Below are 17,744 nucleotides of genomic sequence, written 5' to 3'. Positions count from 1 at the left end.
CCCCCCCCAGTGTGTCGCATTTGAGTTGAAGCTAGCGACTAGAAGTCCATGGAGTCCTGCGGCCACTGCGTTTCCCTTTGTTGGCGCCAGATACCAAAACTCGGGAGAATGAAGACTGATGAATGTTGCAACCTGAAGTAACAATCCCAAGAGTTACTTTCTCTTCAGTAGTTGCATTTCATCCTCATCATCATCGGTGCTTTCGTGGGCACATTCATCACCATTGTTGGGGGCCAAACAACTTTCCCCAGTGGCTGTCTTATTATGTTTTCGCAATGCCATCATCTCGTCTTCCTCTTCCTCTTCGTCATCCCCATCGCCTTCCTCTTCTCTGAAGCCACTCGTCACGACGTCGTCCCTTAACAGTGTCACCACCTCCGAGACAACAGTGTCCTCTGTCTCTCTGCGAGTGACTTCGCAACTCTCCCCATCCGCAACACAACTCCACAACGACCAGTACTTACTATGGGCTACGGTAAACAACGTTTCCCCCGTTTGCCCCCCTTCTGCGGGCCAACACTGTCCACGAACGGGAGAAGGCCCTCGCAACACCTGCACACTTGCACCCGTGGCATTCATATCCCATAATCTTACCGTTCCGTCGAGAGATGTGGAAACGAGTGCGGCTGGAACGGCTGGGAAGCTGGGGTTTCTGCAGAACTCCACGGATGTGACGACGTCGTCGTGACCCGCCAGTATGCATGGGGCTCCGGCCGCTCCGCGACACAGGTAACGCGCATCCCAGACGTGCACATTGTTGTCGGCACCACCCGTAGCGAACCGAAAACCGCACAGCGACCATGAAAGACATGTACAGGCTTGCAAATGACCGCCGTGTTTCCCAGCCGCGGTGAAGGAGACCGCCCCGCTCCTTAGATCCCACGCAACTACGCGCCCTGCTTTGTCAGCTGTAGCTAAAAGTGATGAGTCTGGATGAAACCGCACATCAAGGATACCACACACATCTTCATATCCGTTGTGAGAAACCAGCGGAAGAAGTGGGGTGTCGTTATTGATGTCCCACAAGCGCACAGTGGTGTCATCACTTGCAGAAGCAAGCCAAACACCAGTGGGGTCCACTGCGATTCGGTTAATACCTGCTGTATGTTTCGAGCTACTTAGCGCCACTCGCTTGAGGAACAAGTTGGTGTCTGCAACTGCACCTGTTCCACCATTAGCACCGGCCACGCTGGAGCCACTTTCACCTGCGTTACTCGTATCGTCCAGGGGTTGCGTGGAAATGCGCCACATTGCGATGCGCGAGTCGAACATTGTTGTGCTAAAAAAGAGTGGCTGAATGGGATGCGCCGCAAGATGCCGCACTGGCCCCCAGCCAGTCTCACACGTGGATCCACTTCCAAGAGCACGACAAGTTGAAGCACTCCACATCGTTACGACACCGTTCACGGCACCAGTTACCGCGATATGATCCAACGCTGGGACTGCCGCGCAGCAGGTGAAGGGCATGCAAAAGAATTCTGAAATAGACGCAGATTCAGATGTCGACGGCCCATCACGTTGTCTAACAACTTTCACGTTGCGAACTGACTTCGTTAAGCGGAGGCCGCGCAGCCGATCAACCATCGAGTGGTGCGCGGCACGAACGGCAGTGGGTGCAACAAACGCCTCCTTTAGTTTTGCGATCCGCCGTTCCGCCCGCTCCAGCGTAACAGGAAGTAGGGCCACACGCTTCTTGACGAGTTCTGATGGCGCATCGGAAAGTTTTCCCCCTGCTTCAACCGCACCAGAAATCATTCTGCCAACACGCGGAGTTGCCGCAGCTGCAGCAGTGAAGCCTGAATAATGTTGTATCCCGCGGACTGCATCCAAGCTTCCGTATCCCTTTTCCACCATGTGCTTGCGTAGACGTTGCCGACGCTCTGACATTGTTTCACCAAATACGATGATGGGCTCCTCGAGCAGTCGCAAAGCCTCTTGCACCTCTCGGTCACCATAGGGGACTACGGGATCAATTAACTCCATCGTGCTGGTTGCTTTTACTCGTCTTTATATCTACCACTTTCTTTACCTCTATTGTTCCTCCTGTTGGAACTGCAGCAGTGATTCCACATCGTGGTTAAGAAAAACATGTGGGTTTCGAGAAAAAAAATGAATTGATCCGCTAGGGGGAGGAAGAGCAACTCAGTCAAGGAACACCAACAATCATTTCAACAGGGAAACGAACAGGGAGTGAAACCAATAAGGGACCGAAAGGTAGTATCAGGCCGCTGCTTTTTGCGGCAAGCATTGCGAAGGAGTGAACACCACGGAATGCAACTTCGCCTGCACACTCCGCGTGTTGCCGTTAAACTGTATGCGCACAAAGCCACCTCATCACTCATCAGTCAACCACCTAACTGGACAGCATTAACGGAACCACAACAATCAGTACGTGAAGACAAACAATGTACACCATTGTAAAGATCCGAAGTGGTGACGACCGACGCAGCAGTCTTGCGGCGTGGAGTGCCGTTGAATCGAGAACATGACCACATTTCCCTATGAATTGGCCAACAACACCGTTGTACTCTTCACCGAAAAATGTGACACTATGCGGCTCGCCCACTTCACCCATCGGATAGGGCGCCTCTATGGATACACGTGCTGTGCGCTCTTCTTCAAGCCTATTCGTCATCCTTTCACATCGTCGACGCCATTCTGCGGCGTCACGCAGCGCCGTTTCCATCGCCTTATGTTTTTCCAACAATTGGCGGGAAAGCAGCACATCACCTTCTTTCCTTCCATCGGGACGTAAAGCAACAAGGGCCCCAGAGGCGGTGAAAGTCCCTCCATTTCTTTCCACAGCTGCTCGCAACTCATTTAGCTCACGTTGTCGGCTCTGCAAAAGCGCTTTGCTATGATTATGTGCCGCTACTTCGCTGTCCAAAGCCTCTTGCACCCCCTTTAGGTCTGCTTTGAGGAACTCCAGATCTTGCAATACTGCGCTGTGCCGTTGACGAAACTCTGTCGTCTCACGCCTCCCCGCCGCCACTTGCGCTTCAAGCCACTCACGCTGCCGCTGTAAGGAAGTAACGCTGTTTCTCAAATCTCCCACATCTCCCTCCTCGGTTTTGACACCCTCCACCCCTTCGACGTGACTTTCCGCTTGCCCCGGGATATCATCACTATGGTAAAATGGGACACTTTCTTTCCTGCGCTCGAGAAGTGCGTGAAGCTCCTCGCACTGACGCTGGCGCTCTTCCAACAACAAACGCGACTTTACCTTGTGTTCCTCCAATTCCGTTTTTGTGTCTTGCAGTGCTTCCTCTAGTTTGCACACTCTCAGAGACTGTTGCAGCAATTCTTGCTTTGCAACTTCTGCCGCTGCCTGGTACCGCTGAACCATTTGAGTTAGCGCCTCAATTTGCTTTTCCTTCTGCCCCGTAAGAGGCGAACTGGAATCCCTGCCCACGGCCGCGAGTGCAGATGCTGTTGTTGCAATTCCATTGCCCTCTATGTGACTCCACGTGTTAAGGGAAGGGGCGACGGCGTCATCATGATGGGGAGGCGCCGCAAACCCATGGAGTGGGAAGGGTGGCTCCGGGAATGTTGGAAGATAGACAACACCAGACCCGGCGGGGTCAATCGCAACTGAACCATCAGGAACGTTGCATCTCAACATTCCCTGTTGTGCAGGGTCGTGGCCTTCCGTAGAACAGGATGACACATTGATCTCGACGTTCCTTTCTACTGCCTGACGGGCGTGTTGCTCTGCACGTTCGTCAATAGCTTCCAAAAGTGCTGTCACGCCACGCAGCATGTCGTCTGCGTTAACTTCCACTTAATGGATACCACGGCTCACACCAAAGCAATTAGTTCTGTTTATGTATTAAGAGCGTGTGATGGGGCTTCACAACCCTCTTCAATGATAATATGGACATCACAGGAAGGAGGGGGAAAACATGAGCTAGTTTCATGAAAACTCTCATGCCGAGATTAGACCAGCGCAACGGTGACCCTGGTTCGAAAAGAAGAAAAAGAAATAACGACAACAAGAATCAAGAGCAGTGTAGCTTGGAGTCCCCACAGTCACTCCAGTTGTCTTTCACTCCCATTGCTGTCTTCACCGCTGTCAGGCAAGCGCGTGTAACCGACTCCACTTGGGCTGTCCTCATCAGATTTGCTCGCCGCCCCGCCGCTACGATCTCCAACAGGCACCTCCTCCAACCAACTCTTATCATTCGAAACCTCGCGGATGGCCGCTGAAAGCGAAGACTCACCGGGTCCTCGTAATGCATCTTCCACCATGTCACTCACGACCTTTACTATGCCGGGGACGGTGATGTCCTCGTCTTCGCTCCCGCCTTCTCTTCCGCTTTCTTTCAACTGTTCACGAATCGCAGTGATCAGTTGTTGCAGTTCTCGAAGCCGTCGCTCTCCATGCTCATAAGCGTTCTTCACGTCAGCAATGATTGAGCAGAGGTCGCCCACATCCAGTCGCGCCTCGCAGACATGATTACCACCCTTGCGTGCAGAAGTAACCGTGAAGTTGTCGAATCCACCCAGTTGCTCCGCCAGTGAGAGCCGAACCGCCTCCCTCATGATTTCCTCTTGAAGGGGGGCGTCATCGAGGCTTTCAAGCGCGTTGAGATGCAGCGGCACAGTTACTGTACCCGTAACATTGACAGTTACTCTGGTTGTGGGCCCTAATGTCATGCCACCTCCTCCTGACACTTACAAATGTGTGTATCGGCTTCGCGATTGAGTTAACTGCTTCGTTTCTTTCCTCCCTTTTCCCAACCCCAAATGTGGGTTTATAACTAGGCGGTAGCCAATAAAAAAGAGCAAGGGATCAAAAAACTGCTCATCAGTTATCGCTATTGTTATTATTCAATTGCGCGACTGCAGGTGAGTAAAAGTGTCAAGTGTGATCCACCGTGATGGGGCAACACCAACAATAAGTGGAAGTCAAAAAATTGCCGACACAAAACACAGCGGGGGATATCACCGTCAAGTTGGTGCGCGAAAATCGCATCCCTACGCCTAGTTCGAGTAAACTTAGGAGCTGCCGTTTTAACACCTGGTTAACACAAGAATTCATGTAGCCAATGTGAGTTGACCTTTCCCCATTTGGTCTCTCCCTTCGTTGATTTGACGCCCATACCAACCATTCGTATCTGATCGCGCTTTGTTAAGTTCCCCCACTGCGCATGACACCGCTCCAGTTACTTGCGTTCAGCTGATGCAATATAATTCCCAGGCATCAGTTGTGGAATATGTAAATAGCATAAGTGAATTTGCCCTTCGCCAGTCACCTCACCACTCTACAAGGAAGCTGCTACAAATGACGAACTACGACATAATGAAGGTGCGAAGAATAAAAGAGAGAGAGAAAGAGAAAAAAAAAAAGAAAGGCCATGAAAAAAATTATTTTTTCTTGTAGGTGAAGTGTGGTGGGGTAATGCAGGTGTGGAAAGCATTTGCACCGTTTACGTCATATCCTCAACGTTCTCTCTCTTTTTTTAAAAAAAAGAATGCTCCGCTTCATTCATGGCACTCCATCACATTTACAACCGTTCCAGAAGCAGCACCAAAAACGCATCTTTATATACTCATGCACACACTCTCCCTTTCCCTCCTTTCCGCATGTAACCTTAGCAAAGGGTGAGTTTGTGGATGTACCGGGTCGGGGTTAAGAGGGAACCGCGCTGAAATGGTGAGTGAGAGAAAAAAAGAAAAGGAAGAGGCCCACCGAAAAAAAAGAAAAAGGTTGTAGTATAGACACTAATAACGATGACACGACAGTGAACTGCTCCGCAACTTTCACTCACACGAATCTTCCGTCCTTTTGTTCGCTCATACTCACTTTCTATTCTATTTCTCCTCCTGACTTTCCTTCCCTCCTCCATTTAGTTATACAACATATGTGATACCCTTCCTTTTTCCTCCTTCCCCTCCCCGTACTTTGGAAAGGAAACACCGCACAAAACATTGGGGAACCCGCACCTACACGCAAGCGAACAAACCAGGAAAAGAAAAACAAACCTCCCCTTCCCCCCCTTGTGTTTGGCGGAATATCGTCACCGCCTTCGTTCCATGCACCGGAGGGAGAGAGGGGGAGTGAAGTGAGTGACAGTCAAAAAATCCCCAGCAAAAAAAAGAAAAGAAAAAGAAGACGTAGCAGACGCTTAATAACAACAGAAACATCAAATGATGAAAGTTTTTATTTAGTAGTTTCCCCCCTCTCTAAAAGAAGAATGAAGGAAGGTCATGCACAGGAGATACAAAAATTAACAAGACAAAAGAGGGGGCCGAGTCCTTTTTTTCATACGTTGAATGTTTAAAGCGACAAAAGCAATCATACACATGCACATGCGCACGGAGGGAAAGAAAGCAGAAACGCGCATATCGGGTTCGTGAACACAAACTTTAACCAAAGGAAACGTTTACACACAAACCAAACTAAGAAAAAAAACACTTTCAAACTAATGATGAACAATCATATGCATTCATATATAACAATATATAGATATATAGACACAAAGGTGCGCGCGTGGAGTTTTTCCACTTTGCACGCATGAAGCACAGGAGGGGTAGGGACGGCACACCTCTTATTTTTGGTAGACCGCAGAGCATTATATTAATTGATAGCAATCATACAATTTCCTTTACTTTCCCCTCCCCACTCCACTTGTTTCATGGACTCTCCTTCTTCCCACTTAATGTGATCTGTGCCTCATCAGCCTGCCGCGACCGCCTCTACTGCTCAAAACATCAGCACATCATATGAATAAGCAGGTGGGGACGCATGGTTAAGCCACGTCACATTACCCTCAACGATGTGGCCCACTTATTCCTGCGGCTGCTGCAGAAATGAACTCTCACGCCCAATCCCCACAGGGCCCCAAGGTGACGTTTTCTCACACGAGAGCCCTGACATCCCTCCACTTGTCAGAACGGTGACCAGACGCACAAAGTCATTGACGTGACACTTGTAGTTGCCGTCCACCGGTATTCCAAGAGTATGCAGGGCGCGCTCCACTTCTTCACGAGTTGCAGGCAAGCCGAGCCCACGCCAGAGACCCTCCTCCACGCATATGGCGAGTGGCACACCGTTAAGGAGTGCCGAGGGCTCGGCTGCTTGTTCTGCTGCACTGCAGTTTATTGGGCAGGCGGCGGTGGTGGGAATGACAGTTGGAGAGGTGTGTGTATTGCTACTGCTGTCGGCGGAGAGTGCACCGCTGTTGCTGTTTCTACAACCCGACTTTGCAGCCACACGGTACGGCCTACTCGCAACACCAAAGGAGCTTGTGCTGGGGCCGCGGATATCTTCTGCACACACCTTCTGTTGCTGCTGCTGCTGCGTTGTCTGTGGTGGTGTCACTGATGAGGGCTGTGCTGCGCCATCCGCCGATGGCTTCTGCCGAGCCGACTCACCTATAGAATAGAAAGTCCCGCGCAAGACTTCCATCGGGTAACGGCCTTGGATCATGAACGCCATTCGCGCTAGAAAGGCTTCGAAATATATACAGTCAATTAAATTCGACTCAGACCCCGTCACCACTGTCGTTGTCGCCGATATGCGCTTCTGACAGTCCATGTCATTCGCTTGATCGGGTGATGCTTCAGTGTCGTAACGCAGTGCGGCGATATTCCTAACTTCATCAAACAAGTCCGCAATGATTGGAGTATCTGGAAGTGGAATATTTACATTCTGAATGATGTCGGAGATGGCGTTGATATCCACCATCTTCGCTTCTGCCCCTACGCTCTCGACCTTGGCGCTGCGGAACTCCTGTAGAAAGTCTTGCAAGTCCATGGACGCCACGCTGAAGGCCGAAAGGTCGCTACGTGTGCTTTCGTCGCGATCCAGTGTGGGTGGCATTGGCCCTCCATAGAATATGTCGTTGGTTGCCCCAAAACGGACACCACATACCCCCTGAACCACCTCATTCCGGCTGCTCCCTCTTGACGACGGCCGCATTGCGTGGGTAGCGGGTCGCGCACCGTTGACACTCCCACGATAGTTGGTGCAACTTAATTCGGAAAATGCCGGCGGCGTTGGAGTCCTTGCTCGCCCAGATGCAAGCGTGAAGGCATTCATGGACTCGCACGTCGTTACTGAAGGCGTGGCAGATGTCGTTAGAGGTGTCGTCGTTGGTGTCGCGTTAGCTAGTGATAATCCCGCCGCATCTACGCTCGCTGGTGGGGTATTCAAATTTTCACCGACAGGGCGGCAACCAGACTCTGTGGCCACATTCATAGAATGCACAAAAGGGTCTTCAGCACCGCTGACGGGGTTGTTGCCGCGTGTCGGTGGCTCAGGATTCAAGCCCTCACTCACCAATGCAGTTCGGGTGAAGGGCGCACATGGTGTAGTTGGTGGGACTGGCTCCTTACCTTCAGTAGTGCCGCTACCGGTGGCACCCTCCCGTATGGACTCATTCGTTGCCTGTTTACTATGGTTAGGGGGATTGCCGCCATTGCTAAGGTTGTTGCTGTTGTTACTGGCACGTAGTTGCTCGACAATGTGGAGCAAAGGGTCATTCGGGAGATCATTCAACACATTGCTGAATAAACCCTCTACCTTTGATGGAATACAATGGCGTTGCAGATAGGCGCAATTATCATCTGCATCCGATTGCTGCTGCAGCTGTTGATGGTGGTGCTTCTGATTACGCGTTGAGTGTGTGGATGAGCTAGGCTGCTGGGCCGTCTGCTGTTGCGTTGTGGAATACCGACGTGGGGCAACAACCGAACCGTCATGGGCAAGGATAACGTTCTGCATCAGATGCTCACGGGATAACGAACTGCAATGAATAAACAAAAGCCACAACAATCGTCAACAGCGGAGCCAGAAGCTCGAAAGTACACGTACTCCTACGCCTCGTTGATACCTTACAAAACTAGAGTCCCAACTCTGGTGGGGTGTTTCTTTGTGATACCGGCTACACTCCTACGAAGTTTGTTCCCCCTTCTCCCTCGCCTTACAATTTAGTCTTGATACGAATAACACACCAAGATGCTGGTTGCAAAAAAGAAAACATAATGGGGATGGGGAAAGGCAGACGCGGGTAGAACTAAAAAATAGAACAGCACACAAACCGAGTGAAAAGGAACTGTGCAGGGGGGAAGAGACTCAATAAGCTCAGGTTTTAAAACATACACGTATCCAGTTACTTCTGTATGTGAACCTCCATGAAGCGAATGGGCTCCGTTACCGCGGACGTCATCTGAAACTCGTGGATGTATTTCCACACTGTTGGGAACTCCCGCTTCAAAGTGTAGACGAAACTCTTTGCGTTGTCACACACTTCGCCAGGAACCATCCCACCGTGCCCGACACGCACCACAAGCTGCCCGGCTTGGCGAACGCGGACAACAGAGCCCGATGCTCCCTGCGCAAGGCGGAGGGTTAGATTACCTTGCTCATCAAGGTTGTGCAGGGGGGTAATGCACTTCCTTGAAAGTTTCACCAGCGGGGGCATCCCCACTGGCGCTTTTTCCGTTTCAACGTATTGCTGGCTACCTTTAACAATCGCCCCATCTGGGGGCTTCTGCGAACCTTTTCGCCCCTGCTCATTCTTCCTATCAGATTTTTCGTCGGCTACAGTAGATGGGACCTTCATTGTTGCCACCTTCGTCACTACCGCCCCATCGGTAATGCACGACGGTAGCTTTGATACAATACGCGAGTCTACAACAAAGTGGGCAAACGTTTTGGCGACTTGCGCTGCCCGCCGTGCAGCCTCTGTATCCCCTCGCTTGCATATGGCCTCAGCCGTAACCACAGCGTCGTAATAGCCGTGTCTCTTGTTTACTTTAAACGCGCCACCTGATAGGAGGCGTGGAACAATAAGACATGTCGTGCGGCCATTCATCACATACGTGCGGTTGGGGAGCTGGAAGACGTACTTTCCCGTTAGTTCTGGGCACTGTGTTACTACCACCGCGGGTACAACAAATTCAATAAAGATACCCTCCGCCGACGCGGCATCCGCGCTACCGCAAACACGCTGCACTTTGTGGAGAACCGCCCGAGTTATAATTAATCGTTTATCCTGCGGCATGTGGTATATATGTACTTACTGTAAATTACTTAAAACAAACAGGACTTCCTCGCTGCTGTTGGTTCCTTATTATCTATTTTCTACCAACTCTTGACCGTCTTCCGCTGGGAAACAGCACGACTGTGTTCCAATGGCGGAGTAATATCGACCAGGGAATTTTAGGAGGTAAATCCGTCTTACCTATCAAGTCCTTCGTGGGTACCCATGTTATGTTTTAAAGGAAAACGATGGGAGAAATACGGGGAAAGATGTGAAGGCAACAGTGATGAATCTCCGGTAGCATCGACGGCAGCTCGCAATCACACCCTTAATAAGTACATATACATATACATATATATTATTTATTTGTTTAACCAGCTTGTGCTCAAAGGAGTGTATCTCCGGGTGAAATGAACAAGCAGATAAATCTATGAAGTAGAAGCGCAGGTAAAGGATGCAGGTTGGGGCAGACAGGAATCCGTTGAAACACAACATCTAACAGTGTCCCTACCCTTTAGGTTATCACAACTAACGCGCTACTGTGTGATCTCTTAGTTTCTTTCCTCAATCATCGTCCACCATTAGATTGTTCTGAGAAAAGGGGTGCTGAAGTTGTGAATTTGCGTCACCGTTGTTGCTCTCTTGCGTGAAGTTCGGAATGGCGCTAGACGTTACTTGAGGCAGCTCTTCCACCAACATTCTCTTTTTTCTCGGTGGTTGCGGTACTAGTGGCATGTCAGTGCTGACCTGGCTATCAAGGTCGTGGTAAGCCGTGAAGGCGGCATCTGTTCTCAGTGGGTGCTCCTCAGGGGCATTTCCCCCCTCATCAACACTGTTTTTCTCTCCCTGAGAACGCGGGTGTTTTGCCCTTGTTTTCCCCTTGATAGGTACTAGCTCGCACTCGGTATCTTCGACACTCTGCCGCTGAGCGGGGAAGTTCTTCTCATAGAAGGCAACAGCCCGGGCGTCAGCAAATATAGCTGACGGATCGAACGCTGTAAGCATCAGATCCTCCCGGGACCGCACCCTTGACAATGCTACGTACGCCTGGCCACAGTCAAAAAAACATTTGTTCAATCGCACACTCACCAGGGGAAGTGTCATCCCTTGCGCGCGATGTACCGTTATGGCCCATGATAACTGTAAGGGAATTTGGGTGCGGGTTGCAATTACTCTTCCCTCAGGACCCAACACCTCCATGGAAACACGGGGGACCAGCACCTCCTCACCACCACTAGTGGCGAAGCAAACCACTGGAAGAGCTGGACCTCGGGTTTGCTCGGCAAAGGAAACAACGACACCTTGATCACCGTTAGAAAGATGAGGAGCATCAGGTAGTGACGCTAGGAGAACGACTTGTGCACCTATGCGCAACTCCAGTAATTGTTGAAGAGAAACCTCCTTTTCCAAGTTCATCCCTGGAATAGCCGCATAATCCTCTGATTCATAGCGGTGAAAATGTACATCCTCAAGCATCTTGAGCCGTTCCGCATTGTACTCTGTCGCCTCGTCACGTCGGGCGACGATCAGTGTCGGTTCGATACCATGCCGCTCCTTTATCTGACGGGTACTGCACTCGTTCAAAATCCTCTCAACACGTCTCGTATAGCGACCAAAGCGTATGTCCTCTAAACACAGTGCAAAGTCGGGGTCGTTCATCTGCCTGTAGCTCTTCCTGAACCCAACGAGAGCAAGCTTCAGACTCTCCCACGTGGCAGTTTCAAAACACCACTTCAACTTGCCCGGGATGGGATTGCTGTCCGTGTCAGTGTCATTCCCGTTTGTCCACTCGTTACGAGCCTTGGGTGAATCTACAGGTGGGAGCTGCAGGAAGTCGCCAAGGAGAATAACCTGAATGCCACCAAATGGTTTTTCCGGTGCCCCACGCAGACTTCTAGCAATTTCGTCAATCATGGAAAATGTATCGGGGGAGATGTTCCCAATCTCATCGATAATCAGCGTTTGGCATTGCCGCCATGCGCGCACCACCTCCGGTTTGCTTTTCACACGGTTGTATACTCTGTTAAAACCTCCCTCTCCTCGCCCAATACCCGCAAAAGAATGGATCGTACACCCACCTAGTAAGCGGGCGGACATACCCGTAGAGGCGGTTACGACTGTTCTATCGTCACGAGGTAGGACATTTCTTACCAGATGGAGTAGCCACTCTGTCTTGCCCGTGCCAGCGGAGCCTGTTATAAAAACATTGCTCCCAGTGCAGACAAGCCGCGTCGCAACTATTTGATCCGTTGTCCATTGCATCCTACCGGGTGTTGTTGACCCCTCCAACTGTGGATTCAACTCGTCTCCCCCCATATGTTTCGGCAGCTTGCCCCCACTATGTGCAGAAGGGAGACCCGTTGGGCGCTCCTGCAGAATCGACTCAACGCCGTCTCCGTTCCTTTCCCCACGCGCACCCTCCAGGGGGTTGCAACTAACTCCTCCCACTGCACAACTGTCGTCTTCACCCCCACCCCATTCAAACTGTTCGTAGTCCAAATGGGTATCAGTACCACCGTCCATATTTGTGATCCTTTTTGTATCCACTACGTTCGTGCGGGTAATGCGCTGCACTCGGCATGCGACGTTCTTTTCTATATCCTTCCACCGACTGCGATCCTGCAAAGTGGCCGCCATCATCTGTAGCGCGTCAACGTCTGCAAATGTCTCGATGAACACGCTGCAGAGGCGTTTTTGATGCGGCACAACAACTGTCAGTTTTCCCTCCATCGCGTATAGGGAAAGCACTTGCCGCACACCTTCTAGTCGGAAAAAAGTTCCCTGATGGCGCTTATGTCGGCTTGAACGAACGACGAGACACGGCCCTTGTCCTGTCTGTCGCGAGAGAAAACACTCAGTGCCACCCCATGGTCCTACTCGCTCACCGTCTTCGGCAGTTACCTGTATGCGACCTCGCACGGATGTTAAAGTTATCTTTGGCCGCAGTACTACCATAATCCAATTTTCATGTAAAACAGCGTATTTGTTCAATGTGTGTATATAGGCAAATATACAAAACACTTGGAGTCCCCCTTTTCTGCTAATGTATATTTTGTGTTTGTGTGGCTGTGCGGGGTGAAATGTGTATTACCTCTACAGGGGGGAAGTGGCACGAGGAGGAGCAGCTTGATGCCAGACACAACATTTTCACGAGTTAAGGAATAAGTGGAAATGCTCGCAAAAGCGGCACACAAACACAACCGCCACCACAACAAAGACAAGGTGAGAGAGGTTGCTCCGACTAAATTTGACGGATGTTACTCGCGCTGTGCCGAACGCACATCCAACTTGAAATAGGAAGAAAAAAGGATAGTCATCCACCTTTGATCGTGTTGCTCTCCCCACTATCCTTCTCGACTTGCAACTGATCTTCCAATTGCTTTTCTACTCGGAAGCCTATGTTCCTTCTTACAATTTCCCTCGCGCCCGCCTCCACAGCAGCCCGTCGCAGACGATCCACTTCAACTCCGCTCATATTACTGCTGGTTGGCGTGATGGACAGCACGCGACGCAACTCTCTCTCCATCAAATCGTGGCTGCACTGCAATGCCAATGCGGCGTGCCGTGCATGAATTGCCGCCTTATGCACAGCCTGGTGAGACTCCTCCAGTCGCTTCAGCAGGGCCTCGTGAACGGCAACTTGACTCAACTGTAGCTCCGCTATGCGTTGTTGGGCGGCCGCAAGCTCCCGGCGCAACGTAGCAACTTCTTCAAAGTTGGAGAGTTTCCGTGTTGCTACGTGGCGCCCGCTCACCAGCAACAAATTCAGCGCCCTCCCCGCATATTCCCCAGACACATTTACACGCAGTCGGTGGTGCCCTCGACGCATTGCCACTATTACCACTTCCCTGTATATTGCAACGTTTCTGTGTTGGAAACGTACGAAAAAGAAGGCAGGAGCAGAATAAATAAATGGATCAATGGGTGTGCGTTCCTTACTGCGGGTAAGTAGACCCGAGGTATCGCCAAAACACCAACACCGCCACCGTCTATACGGTGGACTGTGCTCCGTGGTAGTTCACAGCCTGTACCCCAAGACAGTATGTAAACACACCATCGGACCCCAGAAGGGCAGTGGAGTGATTTCTTCAACAATATAGGTAGAAAAAAAACACCAAACAACCATAACAAAGAAGTCAAAGAGCGAACATGTTACCCACATCTCTAACAAAAAGAACGGCAATCGCACGCAGCTGCGCCTCTGCAAATACTCCCTCCTTCCCTTCACTGCTTCTCCCCCTCACTCGAAAAAAAAGTGGGTGGAGGGAAACTGTTTATTTGTATCCCCAGGCGACGCAACTCATGGAAGAATCCAGAAAAGAGGGCGACGCAATGTAATTAATATAAAGTAAGCCAAAGAGAGTAGTGGTAATAATTATATTAGAAACAGTGGTATATTTACTGTTTTGTTTATGCTTCTTTCGTTGATATTTTTGTCGCTACCGATCCTTTATCCAACTCAACTACACCACAACACCGGAAGGGTGAGAAAGGATAAACCTAAAACATGGAAAGTACGTAAAATCGTGGTGTAGGCGGCGCGTTCAACAACTTAAGTCACACTGAAAGAGGAGATACTAATAAAGAGAACCAGGACACCGATTGCCAAAAAAGGGTACCATCCCTGACCTCATTCCTTACTTCCTTTCACGTGTCTATACATTTATTTATACGCATTTAGCCGTTGGCAAGATGGGTTCATATTTCCTCATCTATTCCACCACTTCTCCCCCTTCCCTTGTTTGTTGTTTCGGATTGGTGATGGCTTGTTATGTATGTGTAGATATATAAATACATGTGCACAAAAATCTTTGTCACCTCTTTGCACTTTAGATACTAACCCAACACCGCCATCGCGCAAAGAATGTTTGTCATTATCACCCCCGATTCCCCTCACTCGTCGCCGATGGGATAGCACTTAGTTATCATTACTTCTATCCGTTAATATATCGATATCAATATCTTTCTTCAGAGCTCTCACTGCTTACTTTCTAATTTACCGTGCGTCTAATGGTGTCTATGTAAACCAACAATTTTTTTTTGCTTTTTCTCTATGCAAGGACAAATTCAACCTCTCACTTCCGGTTGATATTCTGAGAATCGCAAGTACAATGCCTTCAGTAACAAAAGAAGAGAGCAAAGCCACTCGTTAGTTAGTTAATCCAACATCGTTGGATTATGCACAAATAAAAACACTGATGATGAATATTCTGCTTTGTTTTGTCGCGAACCGCAACCGAAAGAGACGCTGACACGAAGGTAGAAGCCCCACTGCTGGTTCCTCACGTCATATTACGACAAGTGCATCCTTTTCTGCTACAGAACCTCAATGTACTTTTCTACATCTTTTGTGAAATCTGACGTTTCGTCTAATAGCAGCAGCCGCTGGCTTTCCAGCGTGCCCGTACAGAACTCGCGTGCCTTAAGAATATCGGACATTCGCTTTGCAAAATCCAGCAATTTTCTATAGGAATAAATCAACAACCTCCGTTTCCGCTCTACGAGTTCTTTATCGTGCAACAAGTGCATGCGGTGGATTTCATGCTGAAGCTCCCGTAAGTCATCCCTTTTCAGCCTCATTTCTATCCTTGCCATCTCGCAGAACTCTGTTTGGTTGAGACGTAACCACATATCTGCTTCTCTTTCCTTGAGAGAAGACGATTCCTCTAGCAAAGCAGCGCTAGCGGCATTCTGTTCGGCAGCCGTGTACACATACGAGTCAAGGTCAAATCGCATAGAGTCCAGCAACCGCCTCATCACTGCACTCTGGTTGCGTCGATTCGGCGCCATACACTTGCGTTGCGAGCCGTCGTCAAAAGCATTTGACCGTCCTTGAGGAATAGAGCCACCAGGCTCATTCATCGCCAACCCGACGTTCTCATCGTGATTTGCCCTGTGCATTCTCAGTGGTACCCAGTGGGAGCATCTATTCGAACCACGATGGAACGCACCTCTCCCTCCACAGCAAGTGTTTACAGCATTACATACAGCTAAATAGCCTGTCTGGCCACCGTTTGAATAATTTGTATCACACGCGCTGTCGGTCGCAGGTTGACATCCGTTGCTTTCTGCTTTTAGTGGTGGCTTCCCCTCTTGCACACCTTGACCCTGTTGGTTACCCTGTGAGAAGCAGCTTCCCCTGAAACTAGATATATAGGAGGGTGATCGTGACATTTTTGTCGTTGACATTTGGCTCTCCAGGACTGCTCTGAGTTCCTCGAGGTGCTGTTGCAGTTGCTTGATGGACTCCCTCAGCTCTGGCTCATTACTAAAATTGAAGTAGGCTAACTGCGACTGCATGTCCTCGATGGAAGACACCAACTCTGACATTCCCTCCAGGTCTTCTATTTCTTCCCTCTGCAGAGGGACCCGCGGCCCCTCTGTCGGTGAAGGAGCAGTTGACGAGCGTCTCCTCGACGCCAAAAGCCCACCCACCAACGCCACGCCACGAACGGAGGAAGTACACCTCTCAGAACGCCCGGTTCGAAATGTCGTACTTGCGGAAGGCACTGGGCCGAGATGCTTACCATTTTGGTCTTCCTTCACAGCGTCAACGTTCCTTCCAACATCAGGGGAAACCCGCAAGGATTCTGGAGACCACATTCCTTTTGCCCTAGGACGCAGTGAATGTGAACTCCCACCGCGTGAACGCAGATTCCCATCAACAATGGGACAAGTGCCGGTACCACTTTCAATGGAACGATAACCACAGTAAAAAGTGGAGAACACCTTCAATACCTCAGAAAGATGCCTTTCCTCACAACTCAGCGCTCCGGGTTCCCTTTCAGCCCTTTCTACGAGTCGCGTAAGATATGACACCAAACGATCGAACGAAGCAGGGTTTTTTACAAATAGTTCGGGTTTCAGATTCAGCATTTCAGGAGTTGCCTGAGCGGTGAGGTGGTTCACGACGTCGCTCTCATCGAGTTCCTCTGAAAGTTTTCGTTCCACACCTTTTTCATGGGTGCAAGCAGCGGGGGCACTTTGCTGCGCCGTCTGCGGCCATGTCCTCAGCTCGGTAGGTAGAACACCACCAGGGGGCTCCCTGCCATTGGACAACGAACGACTTCGAAGATGTTCCCTTGCTTTATTTTCCCTCAAGTGAACTAGTGATCTCACAGAGGACACATGATGAAGACCCAAATTTTCCTTCCCGTCAACAGCGTGGTCGCTATCCGTTTTCCGCGTATTATTTTTGTTGGAAAGAGCTTCGGAGTTGGATGCGTCCTTGTGTGGCTTCTCTGCTAATTGCTTTTGTAGCGCTTCAATTTCAGCCCTGAGGTTCTCACTTTCTTCTTCAAGAATGGTGTATGCTTCGGTACGCCTTGCGTCGTTTCTTTCTTGCTCCTCTGTCAGTTTTGCTAGTTCGTTTTCGAGGGTTTCGCAGTTCTTTTTGTAGTAGTCTGCCCTTTCCTGCGTTTTCTGTAGCTGTTCTTCTCTTGCCATAAGTTCTTTCTGAAGCATGTAAACCTCTTTCCCGAGATCTAGTACCCTTAACTGAAGTTTACCCACCTCACTTGACAAATCCCGCGGGAAACTATCACTCACTGACGCCACAGAACAACTATCCACCACTACTTTTTCGTCACCAAAGCGAACAGCTTCGTACACAGCCACGTCGCCATTGTTTTTGCTCACCTTTAATGAGGTGGAAGCATCAAGTCTGTTTGATGGCCGCCGTTGCACATCCTCCATGACATCAGGCATAACAATTGCAACAGGGTCAGTCATTGTGCAACAATTTGAGTGTGAACG

At 50.1% G+C, this 17,744-nt stretch overlaps 8 protein-coding genes across 8 annotated transcripts; all 8 read right to left on the bottom strand.

Moving 5' to 3' along the window:
• Positions 1–153: 153 nt before the first annotated feature.
• Positions 154–1,983, bottom strand: TEOVI_000407600 (U4/U6-specific protein PRP4; the record flags this gene model as incomplete). The annotated part of the gene is made up of 1 exon (XM_067226889.1): positions 154–1,983. The coding sequence occupies one exon, from the start codon at positions 1,981–1,983 to the stop codon at positions 154–156; it is 1,830 nt and encodes a 609-aa protein (XP_067082990.1).
• Positions 1,984–2,353: 370 nt separating this feature from the next.
• TEOVI_000407500 (uncharacterized protein) lies at positions 2,354–3,760 on the bottom strand (the record flags this gene model as incomplete). Its single annotated transcript, XM_067226888.1, has 1 exon — positions 2,354–3,760. The coding sequence occupies one exon, from the start codon at positions 3,758–3,760 to the stop codon at positions 2,354–2,356; it is 1,407 nt and encodes a 468-aa protein (XP_067082989.1).
• Positions 3,761–4,029: 269 nt separating this feature from the next.
• TEOVI_000407400 (uncharacterized protein) lies at positions 4,030–4,656 on the bottom strand (the record flags this gene model as incomplete). The annotated part of the gene is made up of 1 exon (XM_067226887.1): positions 4,030–4,656. The coding sequence occupies one exon, from the start codon at positions 4,654–4,656 to the stop codon at positions 4,030–4,032; it is 627 nt and encodes a 208-aa protein (XP_067082988.1).
• Positions 4,657–6,790: 2,134 nt separating this feature from the next.
• TEOVI_000407300 (uncharacterized protein) lies at positions 6,791–8,728 on the bottom strand (the record flags this gene model as incomplete). The annotated part of the gene is made up of 1 exon (XM_067226886.1): positions 6,791–8,728. The coding sequence occupies one exon, from the start codon at positions 8,726–8,728 to the stop codon at positions 6,791–6,793; it is 1,938 nt and encodes a 645-aa protein (XP_067082987.1).
• A 388-nt stretch (positions 8,729–9,116) lies between these two features.
• Positions 9,117–10,010, bottom strand: TEOVI_000407200 (Ribosomal protein L1p/L10e family, putative; the record flags this gene model as incomplete). The annotated part of the gene is made up of 1 exon (XM_067226885.1): positions 9,117–10,010. One exon carries the CDS (start codon positions 10,008–10,010, stop codon positions 9,117–9,119), a length of 894 nt encoding a protein of 297 aa, XP_067082986.1.
• A 543-nt stretch (positions 10,011–10,553) lies between these two features.
• Positions 10,554–12,944, bottom strand: TEOVI_000407100 (DNA repair and recombination helicase protein PIF6; the record flags this gene model as incomplete). The annotated part of the gene is made up of 1 exon (XM_067226884.1): positions 10,554–12,944. One exon carries the CDS (start codon positions 12,942–12,944, stop codon positions 10,554–10,556), a length of 2,391 nt encoding a protein of 796 aa, XP_067082985.1.
• Positions 12,945–13,302: 358 nt separating this feature from the next.
• TEOVI_000407000 (uncharacterized protein) lies at positions 13,303–13,818 on the bottom strand (the record flags this gene model as incomplete). Its single annotated transcript, XM_067226883.1, has 1 exon — positions 13,303–13,818. The coding sequence occupies one exon, from the start codon at positions 13,816–13,818 to the stop codon at positions 13,303–13,305; it is 516 nt and encodes a 171-aa protein (XP_067082984.1).
• A 1,487-nt stretch (positions 13,819–15,305) lies between these two features.
• On the bottom strand, positions 15,306–17,720 carry TEOVI_000406900 (kinesin, putative; the record flags this gene model as incomplete). The annotated part of the gene is made up of 1 exon (XM_067226882.1): positions 15,306–17,720. One exon carries the CDS (start codon positions 17,718–17,720, stop codon positions 15,306–15,308), a length of 2,415 nt encoding a protein of 804 aa, XP_067082983.1.
• Positions 17,721–17,744: the final 24 nt, after the last annotated feature.

Source organism: Trypanosoma equiperdum (assembly GCF_001457755.1).
Source record: "Trypanosoma equiperdum strain OVI genome assembly, contig: ctg_865, whole genome shotgun sequence".
In the NCBI taxonomy this organism is placed as follows: domain Eukaryota; phylum Euglenozoa; class Kinetoplastea; order Trypanosomatida; family Trypanosomatidae; genus Trypanosoma; species Trypanosoma equiperdum.
The sequence above is the reverse complement of the archived record's forward strand: the minus strand, read 5'-3'. Positions and strand labels throughout refer to the sequence as shown.